The 16,729-nt window shown below is 41.4% G+C and overlaps 1 protein-coding gene across 1 annotated transcript in view; it reads right to left on the reverse strand.

Moving 5' to 3' along the window:
* The window catches only part of REPS2 (RALBP1 associated Eps domain containing 2), a 240,497-nt gene that overhangs the window by 136,178 nt on the left and 87,590 nt on the right, over window positions 1-16,729 (reverse strand). Inside the window, exon 5 of the mRNA XM_052663622.1 lies at window positions 13,109-13,206. Within this exon, the coding sequence (XP_052519582.1) occupies window positions 13,109-13,206 (98 nt within the window). The remainder of the gene's footprint in view (window positions 1-13,108; window positions 13,207-16,729) is intronic.

The following is a 16,729-nucleotide window of genomic DNA, read 5'->3' on the forward strand; positions in this document are numbered from 1 at the left end:
AACCTGACAGTAGAAATCAGGAATAAAAAGGAGAAAGTGATTGATTTTCTCTGCTTAAAAGCTTACAGTATGACCTGTTACTCAATAAAACAAATTCACCTCCTCCACCTTGCTTTCACGACCCTTATAATCCAGCCTCCTCCTTGGTCACATAGCAGGCTTCTGACAGCCCATATGGTCTCTCCTCATGGGTCAGATTTGTGCCTTCTCCCCAAAACACTCTTTCTGTGATCCCAGTGTGCACAAATCCTACCCATTCACAAGCTCCATGGCCCTGAAGGGCTCTCTGATGTACCTGCCATGCCCACAGGCACTGCAGAGGTGCTGCCTGCTCCCTAGCCCCCCAGCTCTGCTACAAAGATGGGTCTGGTACCACATGTGCACCACATGGCCCAACTCATGCCTGATCTCCTCCACCTCAGTCCAAGTAAGGGTGGGTGGGTGCACAGGATGCTCTGGTGTAGAAAGCTCTTCTCTAGAGAGAACAAGCTGGGCCAGATGCTCATTCTTGGGGATATAGATAAAACTGGAAAGATAAACCAGCAGAGAAAGCAGACCCTGAGCAGATGTAGAGCAGAGCTGCGGTGTCAAGCTGGGGCCAGCTGGGACTTAAAGTCATGACAGAGCCAGAACCAAGCACAAGCAGAACCTGTGAGGTACAGAAGTACTAGAAAGAGTCCAGGGGTTGTTGGGAGCCAAAAGGTAAATGGACACTAAAGTCAACTCAACTAGGGCAAAGCCTGTTAATAGAGGAATAAATATGAATAACCAAGAGCTCCCATTACTGGGGACCACTGGGCCACTCCTTGTCTCTCATTTTTTGGATTCCCATGAGAATCCCAACCCTTTTCTCCTTCTCAAGAAAACTTAAGCTGACAGGAAGAGCACCTACTCCTTAAAACCAAAAGTGCCTTCCAACAACAAGGGAGGACATGTGAACACTGGGCAACCTGTACATGGTGTGGCCCTTCTACCAGCTTGCACAAAACACATTCACTGACCCCAATCTCTTTCCCTTTGCTTCTCACTGCATGTTTTTAACTGATTGGACAAACTCGAGTGATTTGAGCATCTTACAATGTGAATCCCAAGTATCATACAGTTTTTGAACATTTAAAGTTGTTAAATATCTTCATTCAGGTTTCAATCTGGAGGGCAAGAGTTGTATCATCTAAGGCTTCATTCCACATACAATCCCTAGCAGGCGCAGCACAGACACTACAAAGTCAGGTGAAGGGCCACTTATTGACAGGCTCTAGTAACTTCAGGGTTATATCTTATATTGAAAGAGATGCAGAAACACTACTCTAAGCTGTGCTTAATGAAAGAAAGCCTGTAAATCCATTTCATCTTTTAAAGCTTGAGATCTATCAACAGACCTCCCTGTCAGTCTCATGGTCTGATTTCTATGGAGAGGTCTCAAGTTCCTCATCCATTAAGTGAGCAATTTCAGAGACAGGTAAAGGCATATGGAAGGGGCAGATCACATGCCACATATCTGAAGCCAAAATATTCCAAGACAAAGCTGATCTATTCCCTGGTGGCTCAGGCGGCAAAGAGTCTGCCTGCAATGTGGGAGACCCGAGTTCGATCCCTGGGTCGGGAAGATCCCCTGGAAAAGGGAATGGCAATCCACTCCAGTATGCCTGCCTGAAGAATCCCATGGACAGAGGAGCCTGCTGCGCTACAGTCCATGAGGTTACAAAGAGTCAGACACAACTGAGCGACTAACACTTCACTTTCACTTTGGGTTCATTTGGAGGAGATGGTTCCCTGTATCTGGTCCCAGTGGTGAGATGGCAAACCTGGGTTCTCCTGCATTGCAGGCAGATTCTTTACCATCTGAGTCAACCTCAATGAACCCAAAAGTAAGCTCCTCCATCCATGGGATTCTCCAGGCAAGAATACTGGAATGGGTTGCCAAAAGGCAACCATAATAATCAAAGATCTGAAAAGTCACAGTCACCTAAGAGAAAATGTCTACTTGCAAAGGCTAGAGGCACTGAGAAATGGAGATGGGGGAGCAGGGAGCCTTGGGCCTCTGAAGAGAAGCCAGAACCAGGAGGAGCTCCACCTCCACGTGTGCCCAAGAAGCACCCCCAGTTTCACCCTACCTCTAGTGGTTTGGTTGACTGGGTGGAGATCTTTGGTACTTGGTGCCAATTTTGAGCTCTGGCAGTGTTCTCAAGAAAATATAAAAAGAGAGAGAATCTTCCACATCTGTGTGCTTAAGCCACATACATATGGTTCATTATACAGTTTCTCTAGACACAGGAGAATTAGATTTGCTTATATTTAAAACATTCAAACCCTCGGTTTTGTTTCCAGTGAAATCCAAATATCTCACACTGCAAGTTGTTATCTCTGGGGAAAACAGGCTGTTTATAATGAAAGAGACTTCAAAAGACTCATTAAAAAAAGTAATACTATTAATAAAATCCCGAAAGGCAACATCTACCCCTAAAGTATCTAAAAATCAAACATAGTTAAAAAATATGAATTGCAAGAAGGCATGTTGGGGAGAACTTAAGAAGGGAGTGTGTATTTTTTCAACTCATTTGTTTAGCATTTCTGTTTAGCATATAATTCTATCCTGGAGGCCTCCTATAAATGCTGCCTTAGAGTCTAGCCATTTCACCTGAGGGTGCAATGATGATCGTAGAACAAAGTCCTTTTGGTGCTTAGCAAACAACAAACCATCTGGGGGAGCAAAAACTCCTAGCAAGCCCACAGTGTCTATGTGAGGACACCTCCCCTGTTAACAATCTTTTGGAAATAAGAATGTCATAGAACAACCACAGATCAAAGCATGATTTCATGAACAAAGGTGTGAGAGGACTCAACCACCCTAAAGGGAAAGACTGGCTCACAGGCTGTAAGACTAGACTATAGCCTACATGACCATTAAACTGCCTAAAGAAAGATCATAGGAACTGATCCATCATGGGGCAGAGAAAAAAGAAGAGTCAGAGAAGCAAATGATAGCTGTGCTTCTATGTGGGATTATGCTGGCTGTCCTTTGATCATTCACGCCCTACCTGCCTGGTGTATGGGTCTCACTGAGTGGCTGCCCAGCCAGGAATGACATTTTCCAGCCTTTCTTGCAGTTAGCCACAGACATGTGACTAAGTTCAAGCCAATACAGGGGGAGTGCAAGTGACCTGCACCAACGCCCAGCAGGGCTAGCACCCCTTGGTTCTCCTCTGTGCTTCCCCCATTGGCCCACTGAGAAGGGGATAGCAAGGCCACAGGACACAAGGAGTGCTGGCACCTGAATCACTATGTGGAGGAAAGCTGTCTGCCAACCTGTGAGATGAGTGAGAAACAATCTATTGTGGGAAGTCATTAACACGCAGGTCATTTGTTATAGCAGCTATTACTCTAACCAACCTACTCTTGAAGCGAGGCCCAAAGGAAAGGCAGAGCTGCCTAGCACCAATGGCACAGCCACTCCTGCACCAAAGATGAAGCATGAAGCCATCCTCTTTTTGTAATATGACCACCTAACCACAGCTTTCTAATTGGATTGCTCATGCAGACTATCTATAGGAACAGCATGAAGATGCATCTTTACAGCCATCTTTCTGTGCTTGAAAGATATGACTTTCTATGCTTGAAAGATATGACTCTATCTTTCATGAGTTTGCAGGAGCCTCTAAGGGAGTTAGTACAGAGTAAAGAAAAAAAGAGGGCTATGGTAAAACTGAGAAAAATTGTTAAATGAAGAAAGGAGCTAGAGGAGTAGACAGAGCTCAGTGATTTTGTCTTTCACATCCAACCATTCTGTATCATACTCTGTCTACATAGTCTTGTCCCGTTTCCCACCTCACTCTCATTCTAACATAAGGCCCATGATGACAGGAAGTTGTTTCTATTCTGATAACAGTTATATCCCCAGCGCCTAGAAAAGTGCCTATCAAGCAGTAAACATTCAAAAGATGTCTGGCAAATGACCAGAAAAACTGTCAATTCTAACTCACAGACAGAACAGTTAACCTGAGTTCTCCTATAATGACTGGAGCTGAACTTTAAATGCACTTACCAACAATTGTCACTCAGCAGTGTAAAGCCTGGACTCGCCTATGAAATCAGAGAGGGTAAAAAACTTTTTTTTTTTTAACTTTTTAGTTTGAAATAATTATAGATTCACTGGAAGTTGCAATAAATAATTTCTGGTTTTGCCTACAGTGAAGTTAATCACAATTAAATCCTAACAGAGCAATTTAACTTTATCAGTTTCTTCATGGAAATAAATCTACAAAGATGCCTTTAATCACATACTACCAAACTTACTTAGGGATCTAATCTCAACAGCTTAAAAGCCTGAAGGCCAAACTATAGGAATCTCTTGAGTTTAATGAGCAACGCACAGTTGCTGCTTATTAAGATAAACTAAAAAATTTTTTAATGATCACCACAGACATCAAAGAATGTTACCTAACACATATTCATGATTTTGCTAAGTGTCAGACATTGTGAGCACCTAATATACTGGATCTGTTTTCATCTTCACAACAACCCTGCAAAGTAGGCCCCATGAGCTTCATTTTGGAGAACAGGAAACTGAGGATTAGGGAAGGGAAGTGACATACCAAGACCACACACCCAGTAAATGGTAGAGTCAGAATATGAACAGAGTCCAAAACATGTACTCTCACTCAGCAAGCTCTGGGGTTCTTCCTATCTTAAACATACATCCATCCATCCTTTAACGATGTACCATTTCCTTTTAAGAATTAACCGCACAGCAATGCCTATATTATTGCTATTAATTCTGCAGATATAAGATCTCAGTTGAGGATCTGACTCAACTGAGGATGTGAATATCCTATACTTACACCTCCCTCCCCATTATCAAGTTTAGTTGCAGATTCTGGCCAGTGAACTATTAAATTATACAGAGCACCATCTTATTTCTTACATAACTTTTGCTTATAGCATCTGGTATGCTTTCATATCAGGAAAAAAATGACCATGTCTGTCAGCCTCAGGGCACGATGGCATGGTAGCTAACCCTTAGAGGTTACTTACTATTTCCCAATGGATGAGTCAAGGACAAAATGTTACAGGCAATCTACCCTGCAAGCAAGACTGCTGGGAGGGCTGAAAGGGTGCAGACTAGTGAAGAGTCCAGAAGAGTAAGGGGGGCAGAGAAGCACTCGGTCAGTAGCACCTCCTGTTGGGATAGGTGATAGGGGCCATGACACCACCTGCCCCACTGAAGTCTGGGGATACTGATGCACTTAGGGGTGAAATGGTGCTGCTGTAAGGAGCCTTTCCTGTTCACACCACACTATCTAAAACCAAAGGGGCCTAGGAATCAAATACCACACTCCTTTCCAGCTTTACAAAGTACTCTCTGACACCAGGAGTTCAACTGGGTGTTTTCAGCTACATCTAAGAGGCTAATTCAGAGGCACCCTGACTATCAATCAGTGGGGGCCCCAGCTACTACCACAAAACTTCTGAACACCATAAACCTTTAATGAAATGCTCACAGAGATGGGGTAGAAAAGCAACACTGACCCCACAAGTAAAATGTGCTTATTTGCTTTCATGTAACCAACCTGTCTAACCACATGGATGCTGGAATCCTCATATGTACCAGCCTACCATTTTGATATTTCTCACTGCCTCTAAGCATGGATTCTGAAATACCTTAAGGTGCCAACCCAATTAGTCACGCTATTTACTGAATCAACATCTTTGTCCCATAAACATCCTTCAATCTCTATCCCAAGCACCCTCTTCTTATGTCCTGGAGCCACCTTTCTTTCAGTGATCCAGGATCTCCTTAATATTCTCATCCTGTAATACACGTTTGCCTTTCATGTAGCAGTGTCTCTCAGTGAAGAATCATTAAGAAGTGTGGGTACATTGGGAGCACCCGAGGAATACCATAAGAGACAGCTACAAAAGATGTAGGCTGAGAAAAGTAAATTTCAGTATCATTCAGTAAAATGTTTTAAAAATAAGGGATAGAAAATTTCAAAACGAATTATAAGTAGATGGAAGTAAGTAGGAAAAGGAGGCTGGATGCTGTGAAATACAGGACCTCTTTGTGGTAATAACAGTGACCACTGGGGTATCTGTGGGTTCTAGGTAGAGTCAGGGAAGTAGAACACACACATCAACCATCTACCCCTTAGGAGATGATCAAACTCCAGCTAGGGTTTGAAATCAAATGGGGAATGAATGTGGTAAAACAAGATGTCAAACTAAGAATAAATCACATGCATTCCTATAAAATTTATCAAACTAGTTTTCCCAGTTATACACAAAGGCAAACAAACATATACCCTCTCCCTTCCTCCCTCCTTTCCCTCTCTCCCTCCTCCAGCTCTTCTTCCTCCCTCCTTTCCCCTCCTCCTTCCATTTAGTCAGAGGAAGAGAATTTGGCTGTTTCAGCAACACATTGTATTGATATTTACCATCCCTAAAACAGATTTTCCCAGCCCTAATCTCTACCCATAAAGAATCTGCCCGCAAAGAGAGAGACCCGGGTTTGATCCCTGGAGTGGGAAGATCCCCTGGAGAAGGAAATGGCAACCCACTCCAGTATTCTTGCCTGGAGAATCCCATGGACAGAGGAGCCTGAGTGGACTACAGTCCATGGGATTGCAAAGAGTTAGAAACGACTAAGTGACTAACACTTTCACTTTCTCTCTCTACCCATAAACTAATTCAACTTTGCTGTCAAGAAGGTAGAAACAACAAATCAGTGCCAGCAGGCCTGGGGTGCCCCAGAACCAAAAAGACGTGGAGTTCCTAACCTCCTCCAAGTGCATCGGGGACCCAGGACCTCCTCTCAACCATACAAGAGAAATGCTAAAAAAAACTACACCAGTATTTCATTTTTTACTTATCATACTGACCAAGATTCCTAAGTTTCTTAGTACACTGCATTTGCATGGATATGAGAAAAGACACACTCTCATACATTGTTAGTAGGTGTATAAATGTGCACAGTCTCTAATTTGAAAATCTCTACCAAAAACTAACAATGTATAGCCATCTCACCCAGTTATTCCATTTCTAAGACCTGATCCTACATATATCCAGTAAGTTTTGAGAATCTGCCCCTAGAAGACTATTAAGTTCATCCCTTCAGAAAGGAAAAAAAAAAATCACAGCACGTATGTTTATGGTTTAAAAATTGAGTAAAAGATATTTTTAGTGGGATCTAGTTGGAAGGATATTTTATTTCTCAGACCAGTCTCTCTAAAGCCAGGTTAAGGTATACTGCATATATTACATATATAAGGGTAGCTGTATGTGCTTATATATACATAAAACATTTCCAAAATGATACAAAACAAATGGACTACTTTGGCTACCTCACAGATGGAAAACCGAGAAATATAGGATGCCCATTCCTCCAGGTGAGGCTCACAGATAAATGGGTGAACAAGCAATGAACTGCTTTTTAAGAATGAAAAAAAAAAGGGAACCCCACATGTACAAGAAACATTAGAAAGTTCTCACACTTCATGCTATCAATGGGGAAAAAGCATAGATAAACTGAGACAAAGGAGAAAACCAAGAAGGCAAGAGTGAGGCTGAAGAGGGCATTTTAAGAAGGTGGTCATTGTTAAATGCTGCCAAGGGGTCAATAAGACACAGACTTAACACAAGGTAGTTTCTGGCAACCATGGCAAAGACAGAAGCAGTGGTGTATGGTGGGAGCAGGAAGGTCAATTCCAAACCCTACACCAGCAAAATCATAAATGACTATGCGATCTAGACGGTTAAGATCACTTGTGAAAAGTAGACCACAAAGGGGCTTCCCTGGTGATCCAGTAGCGAAGATTCTGTATTTCCAATGCAGAGACAGTGGGTTTGATCCCTGGTTGGGGAAACAGGATCCCGCATGCCACATGGCCAAAGGAAATTAAAATTAAAATACCACAAAATGATCTATCAACACACTACAACAGAGAAGGAGGAAATAAGATTTATCATTTCTTTACAAACACTGTCAACTATTCACCAACATAGGTTGTGTGCTCAGTATCTGAAATTTCATGGGGAAAAATATCCAACATCTGAATGAAAAAATAAAAACATCTGGGCACTGAATCCACATAAGCACCTCTGAAACGCCAAGCCCACAAGCTGCAACAGTGCCAACCCAGAGTCCCTGAAAGCCTCCCCCAGTTCCCAGAGGCCATGTCCCTTCCAACAAAGACATGAAGGACTTAAATACAAGGCCACAGAGGAAGCTACAAGAGAGTGAGGCTGTCACGGGCACAGCAACGTGGGGAATGAGTGACTCCGGCACAGTCTAGCACCACGACCAATCCCTATTAATCGCCTACCACCAAAATCCTTCACGTCACATCCTCTCATCTACATGGCTAATTCTGGTTGGCATCTGTTTTCTGTGATGTGCAGTCCAGCCAAATCAAGTTGACAGGCATAAGAAGGAAACCTAAGAACTGAAGAAAAACACATCAGCCATGAAAACCACAGACTGCTGTCCCAAAAAAGCCCCCTTGTTCTCCTCTTAAACTGAAGGCAATGCTCCAAACAGGAGGAGGGACCTCCACTGACACCAAACAAACATTAAGGGAATCAGACAGTTGCAGAGAATTACAATGGACTATTAAATCCATTCCAACTAATTCATGTTACAGAAAAGAGAAGGAACTTGCCTCAGGTCACGCAGCATATGGCTAGACCTGGGCAAGAACCTGTCTGACTTTTGTGCATGATCCCATAAGTCCTCTTAATGGCCAATGGCTGCCAAATACTTCTATTCAGTCCCGACTGTCCCCAGGCTCTGGCCACGTATATCCTACCATCTCCTTGACACTGCCTTTTGGCTGTCTCAAAAGCTCAAATCTCAACACTGATCTTATGATCTTGCCTCAATACTCCCAACACTGGTTTTTCATTCAGGGCTTCTCAGATTAACCATGACATCACCATCCATCCACTTCCTGAGACAAAGACCAGAGAGTGGTGTCCAGTGTTTGAACTCTAGCCCAACTGCTTCCTAGCTGTGACCTTAAGCAAGCTAAATGAAGTCTTTATACCTCAGGTTCTGTCATCTGAAAAATGGGATAATGATAGAAATTACCTTATAAGATAGTTCTAAGCACAGCAAGAGAGGTGAATAAAATGCAAAGCTCATAGTAAATGTCTCTGTTTGTGGAGCTCCCTCTCTCCTCTTGCCTGCTTTCCCCCAGCCCCACTCCCTCACCTGGACAATAAGGATCAGCCCTTCCCCTTTCAACTCAAATTTGATTTCCCACTGGAAGACTTCTTTGATCAACCCCTGCCTGCTAAGGCTGGGTCCTAACTTCCCACCTCCATTTTTCATCCTCAAAGCACAGTATAATTTCTGCTCACCACATATCATAATTATATATTTGCTTTGTGATGGTCTGATCAATAGCCACCTCCTCCAGTAGTCTGTAAGCTCTAGGAGGGCAGGGAATGGGAGTGTTATATCTCATTTTGTACTCTCAACATGGTACCTGGCACTTAACAGGTGTTTAGTAAATATTAGTTGCTTAAAGTACTCAAGAAATAGAGGAAAATATTTAATAGAATGGGAAAGACTAGAGATCTTTTCAAGAAAATCAGACATATCAAGGGAATATATCATGCAAAGATGGGCACAATAAAGAAAAGAAAAGGCAAGGACCTAACAGAAGCACAAGAGATTAATAATAGGTGGCAATAATACACAGAAGAACTGTACAAAAAAGGTCTTAATGATCCAGATAACCATGATGGTGTGATCACTCACCTAGAGCCAGACATCTGGGAATGCAAAGTCAAGTGGGCCTTAGGAAGCATCACTATGAACAAAATTAGTGGAGGTGATGGAATTCCAGCTGAGCTATTTCAAATCCTAAAAGACGATGCTGTGAAAGTGCTGCACTCAATATGTCATCTAATTTGGAAAACTGAGCAGTGGCCACAGGCCTGGAAAACGTCAGTTTTCATTCCAATCCCAAAGAAGGGCAATGGCAAAGAATGTTAAAACTACCATACAACTGCACTCATTTCACATGCTAGCAAGGTAATGCTCAAAATCCTTCAAGCTAGGCTTTAACAGTATGTGAACCAAAGACTTTCAGATGTAAAAGCTGGATTTAGAAAAGGCAGATTGATCTTTGATTGAAGATCAAATTGCCAACATCCAATGGAGATAGAAAAAGCACGAGAATTTCAGAAAAACATCTACTTCTGCTTCACTGACTATGTTAAAGCCTTTGACTGTGTGGATCACAACAAACTGTGGAAAATTCTTCAAGAGATGGGAATGCCAGACCACCTGACCTGCCTCCTGAGAAATCTGTATGCAGGTCAAGAAGCAACAGTTAGAACTGGACATGGAACAACAGACTGGTTCCAAATTGTTAAAGGAGTCCATCAAGGCTGTACATTATCACCCTGCTTATTTAATATATATGCAGAGTACATCGTGGGAAATGCTAGTCTGGATGAATCACAAGCTGGAATCAAGATTGCTGGGAGAAATATCAACAACCTCAACTATGCAGATGATACCACCCTAATAACAGAGAGCAAAGAGGAACTAAAGAGCCTCTAGATGAAGGTGAAAGAGGAAAGTGAAAAAGCTGGCTTAAAACTCAACATTCAAAAAATGAAGATCATGGCATCCAGTCTCATCACTTCATGGCAAATAGATGGGGAAACAATGGAAACAGTGGCAGATTTTATTTTCCTGGGCTCCAAAATCACTGCAGACAGTGACTGCAGCCATGAAATTAAAAAACGCTTAGAAGGAAATCTATGACAAAGCTACACAGTGTATTAAAAAGCAGAGATATCACTTTGCTGACAAAGGTCCGTATAGTCAAAGCTATGGTTTTTTCCAGTAATCATGTATGGACGCGAGAGTTGGACCATAAAGAAGGCTAAGCACTGAAGAATTGATGCTTTCAAACCCTGGTGCTGGAGAAGACTCTTGAGAGTCCCTTGGAGAGCAAGGAGATCAAACCAGTCAATCCTAAAGGAAATCAGTCCTGAATATTCATTGGAAGGACTGGTGCTGAAGCTCAAATACTTTGGCCACCTGATACATAGAGCCAACTCACTGGAAACAACTCTGATGCTCAGAAAGATTGAGGGCAGGAGGAGAAGGGGGCGACAAAGGATAAGATGGATGGATAGTATCACTGACTCAATGGACATGAGTCTGAGCAAACTTTGGGAGACACTGAAGGACAGGGAAGTCTGGCATGCTGCAGTTTATAAGGTCACAAAGATTCAGACATGATTTAGAAACTGAACAACAATAAGTTTTATAAAGTGCTCAGGAAGTATGTTTACCAGCAGAAAAATGGGCCTAGAGATTAGAAGAGAAGGCTTGGGACACCAATCTAAAGGAGAGCCCAAGGCTATCGCCTGCCAGGTGGCTACACAGAAAGGGCCTGGTGAGCCCCATCCGACCATAGCGAAGCTCAGGATTTACTGCTTGTTTGACCATCATTCCAACAGTTCAGGATGTGGTCTCCACAGCGCTAGAATCAGCATTAGACTCTGCAGAAACAAGGACAGCCACACCTTGTAGATTTTTTTAGATGAATCCCAGTCCCTCTGATACCTTTCTTAATGTAACTATCACTCCACAGTGGGTGTGATTCTCATGTTTAAAAACACTTATTTCTGTACCACAGGACCTCCAAATGCACCCAACTACTCCATCTGGGTGCTCAGCTGAAGAAACAACTGTCTGTTCCAACTTAGGGGTAAAACTAGCTCTACTGGGCTTAGGAGAGAATGGCATCTTGGCTCCCCAGTGTGGTACCAATAAGGGATTTTTCAGGAATATTTTTTACTATACCTAATGTTTATTTATACAGCAACTCTAGACCCTAGTCTCCTTGTAACCTGGCACTCTAACGAATATAGTGAAGTATTTCAAAGAACAGGTTTTGATACTGGGCAAGTCTGGTTCAAATTCTGGCTCTGCCACTTACTAGTTATAAATGAAACTTTAGACCCATGACCTGACCTCTCTCAGTCAGTTACCTCATCTGTAGTTGGATATGATAGTTGGAGGAAGTGTTACACACAAATAGACAGCATAAAGCTGAATTATCTACCATCTTTAAGAAAATTCTTTGTACACAAGAGTTCTACCTCAGAAATTCTGTATCATGCCTACCATATCATGCCTACCGATCTCCAGAGGCTATAAGGTGGACACCTCAACCTCCCTTAGCCTTGTTTATTCTCTTCTAGAATACCAGCCCACTTCATTATGGGACTATCTAAGATCACCCTCTATTGTGAGGAGGTCTCCCTATGCATAAATGATGTTTCTTCCTCAGTTGGACAATTGAAATGTTATACAAACCACCCTACTTCTTCCTGTCTTTAGAGTCAAACAGCCAACTCAGTTTTCCCATGGTTTCTCTCACACTGATGCACTCACCCTTTTTTGGGAATATGACTCCACCAGCATAGGACTCAGAGGTACTACACAACATAACAGTTGCAGACACGGGGTGAAAAAACAGCTCTTTATCCAAAGGAAACAATGGAGAAAAGGAAAGTAAAATTTTCTAAGTTGTGGTGTAACAAGGAGAAACTGAGATATCACTTGTGCTTCAACCATATTTCTTTTGTATCAACTACAAATAGGAAACTGTAGCTGCTGCCAAGTAACTGTTCTTCAAATAGCAGTGGACTAGGCACTGACAGAAAATACAGGAGAATCACCTCTGCCTTCCAAAGCTGGTAATTCAAGGAGGCACAAAACAAACGGGCAATAGCAAAGTATGCACTGAATATGTAATAGTAAAGAATAAGGCAGAGATTTTTAAAAAGTCTGTTTTAGACAAAGTAAAGGTCTCCTGAAGGAGGTGCCTAATGATTAAGCAGATGAAGGTGGAAGGGCATTTTAGACCAAAAATCAAAAACCAGGCCAGAGTAGTCTAGAGACACAGAGAAGGGAAGAAACAGACAGAGTAAAAAGATTTAGAAAATATACAAGCAACAGAACAAGAAATACAATATCTGCATTAGGGGATAACTTTATATCCTCCTTAAAAGGGGGAGGGGATTCAAAAAGTCACACCCCTGAAGTCTCCCACTGGCATAAGCCAACAGAGGCATCACTTACCCGGATAAGGGAAGCCTGATGCCGAGGGGGTTTGGCTCCTGGGCCTCCTGATGAGGGTCCCTCAGGCAGGACAAGGGGCTGTCTAGCTTCATAAGGAGCTGAAACGGCAGGAGGGAAAGTCAGCATGGTTCACAAAGATTCCACCCACAATTTATGAATTCACATTCAAACTGCTATAGTGTCTGTTCTTCGGGGAAGAATTAGTAATTAGTTTATATACAAAGGGTCACCTAAGACAAACAAGGGCTTCCCTCATAGCTCAGTAAGTAAAGAATCTGCCTGCGATGCAGGAGACCCTGGTTCAATTCCTGGGTCAGGAAGATCTGCAGGAGAAGGGATAGGCTACCCACTCCAGTATTCCTGGGCTTCCCTTGTGGCTCAGCTGGTAAAGAATCCGCCAGCAATGTGGGAGACCTGGGTTCAATCCCTGGGTTGGGAAAATCCCCTAGAGAAGGGAAAGGCTACCCATTCCAGTATTCTGGCCTGGAGAATTCCATGGACTAAGTCCATGGGGTCGCAAAGAGTCAGATACAACTGAGTGACTTTCACTTTCACTTTCTTTCACTTAAGACAACAAACCTTGGTGCCCCTGGGTACAATTTAACTGAACCACCTAAAGATAGTCAACCAAGTCATAATAAAGCAGGGAGATATTTACATCAGGTTAAGATTAGCAATAAATTGGAAAAGTGAAATGTTGCAAACCTAAACTGGGATAGAAAATAATGAGCGTAGTTAGAAAAGTGCCATGTTTTAAGTGTTCAACTTCTAAATATAAGGTAAATTCTATATATACCTTGCTATTTAGAATGCTTCCACTCATCATACACACTCCCAAGGAGCAAGAAAGTGAGCATGAATTTTGAACATTAAGAATCAACATTATCATTTTGCTTATTTTTGAAAAATAAATGCCACTATCTTCTTCTCCTTATGGAAAGAATGTAAAACCAAATAGAGAAAAAATACAAAAAGGAATAAATTCATTTTATATTTATTACTGTATCATTCAATAACCAAACTAAAAATAACTTTGCTACCTTTAAGAAAAGTTTTTAAGTCACAAAAATGAATGCATATTTTTCATTCCTTTTATATCCAGAACACTTAATAACAACTTTTCCAATATGATACAAAAACGGTTAAACGGAACCAGGCAGTATTCAGCTCCAACAGAAAGGGGAAATTATCACTCAAGATGAAACCATTTCTGATCTCTGTAGGTTAACAGTTCAGGTTTTTGGAAGTATATAAATAAGTAAAAGGTTTTCTTTCTATAGCTTCCTTATACATCAAATTAAGTAGAGACAGAAGAGCAGCCTGTTGTGGAATCACCTTTAGCAGAGTTTCAACTTTTTAAAATAAAGAAGGTAAAACAACAGCACATCAAGAACAACAAACGACTCTTGGGCTCACATCTGCTCTTTGTATTTCCTCCAAGGAAATGGAATACATTATTATACAATTATTATTAACACAATATTATAACATTAAATTACATTAAAACATCAAAATCACTGGAAAAAAGCCTGGAAAAACATGAAGTGGATTTTCTGATGCTGCTAAGAATAGATGAAAAACATAAAACCTGCAAAAGAAACATACATAGAGAACTCTTAGTCCAAATCTTAAAAAATAAGTCTCAGATGGTAGGCAGGTGTTGTCCTCAAAGAAGGATTTTTAAGATCATTCCATTTTGAAGGACCATCAAATTTAACTCCTACTGAAAGATCTGAACCACAGCAAACTGTACCACGGCTGGGATACCAACGGTCATAAGCTTTCCCTGGGAAGCTGATCCCTCTGCCTCCCCTTAGAGGGAGGGAACTTCTACTGCTCAGGAAGGACACATGTAGGAGGCAGCTGACTGGCCCATGGCTCCAATCCCTCACCAACAATGGCCTTCTTTCCCTTTAAAGAGACAGACGTATCTTATCAATAAGGCTTAAATGAACACTGAGTCACATGGTGGGTCATTTTTCGAGAGGCCTGGCCTCAACGGCAGATTTTCTCTTCATACTCGTGCGGGAAGCATGGGTTGGTCACACCTGCCTATGACTGGAAAGATGAGTGTCTAAAGCCTTCTGGTCACAAATCTTAGACACATGCTCCTATCAGCTGGTACCAGAGCTGATATTCAGGCCACTATTGCTCTGACTCCTGTCTCATTCCTCAACTGAAACTGAACTCAGGAGGTAAAAGATAGGTACACTACTCATTGTCTCTACACTTTCCCTCCAAAATAAAACCTGAAACATGCAACTCAATACAAAACAAATAATTCTTAGATCCCCTTATAAGAGGTTGAACAAGGAACTAGAAGTACCACCTTTCTCCAAGGGGAAGATTATAAAATGAACCTTAAAAGATTTCACCATTCTGAGATTCAGAGTCAAACTACAACAGAGATCGCAACTAACTGCCCAAAAAAGACTCTCCATCTGCAGTCATCCAATGAATGATATCTAGAAGGTGACTTTCAAGAATATTTGAGCTTCAAAAACGTAATGAGTACCATATTCTAGAAACACAAAAGAAAATACAAGGGAACATCTTAGCACCTACAATGTGCCAGGAATTCTGCTAGGAATAGATATTTATATAATATTACTCATTTCATCCACAGAGCAAAATTCTAAGGCAGACTTTATTTCATTTCACAGATAAGGGAAATTGAGCCTCAGAAAAACAAAATACCCATAGTCATACAGGCTGGAAATGGAAAGAAATGAGAAATGTAAGCCTACCAAGTCTACCTTTAGGCCCAGGAGACTGACATCATAGCCCATGCTCTTAAGTGAGAAGATATCTAGAACTGATACATAAGAATAAGATGCATAAGAAAAAGTAGAACAGACATTGATTTTAAAATAAGACTTTAGACACCAGAAGAAGCAGGTTTAAAGAGTCAAAAGTAGTTTCCTCTGCATAGAAGAAATATATCTCAGCATAGCAATGAATAGCCCATATATGACAAACGCACAGCTAACATTAAACTTAATGGTAAAAAGCTGAAAGCATTTCCTCTAAGATCAGGAACAAGACAAGAATGTCCACTCTCACCACTTTCATTCAATGTACTTTTGGAAGTCCTGGCCATAGCAATCAGATAAGAAAAAGAAATAAAAGGAATCCAAAAGGAATCCAAATTGGAAAGGAAGAAGTAAAACTGCCACTGTTTGCAGATGATGTGATACTACAAACAGAAAATTCTAAAGATGGCACCAGAAAACTATTAGAACACATCAGTTAATTTGATAAAGTAGCAAGATTCAAAACTAATAGGCAGAAATCTGCTGCATGTCTATACACTAACAATGAAGTATCAGAAAGAGAAATTAAGGAAACAACCCCACTCACCATCACATCAGAAAACAATAAAATACCTAGGAATAAACCTACCTATGGAAGCAAAAGACCTGCACTCAGAAAACTATAAGACACTAATGAAAGAAACTGAAGATGATACAAATGGAAATATATACCATGTATATGCTGTTAAAATGACCATACTACCCAAGGCAATCTAGAAACTGAATGTAATCCCTATCAAATTATCAATGGATTTTTCACAGAACTAGAACAAAAAAAATTAAATTTGTATGAAAACAAAAAAGACCC

Source organism: Budorcas taxicolor, chromosome X (genome assembly GCF_023091745.1).
Source record: "Budorcas taxicolor isolate Tak-1 chromosome X, Takin1.1, whole genome shotgun sequence".
Lineage (NCBI taxonomy): Eukaryota > Metazoa > Chordata > Mammalia > Artiodactyla > Bovidae > Budorcas > Budorcas taxicolor.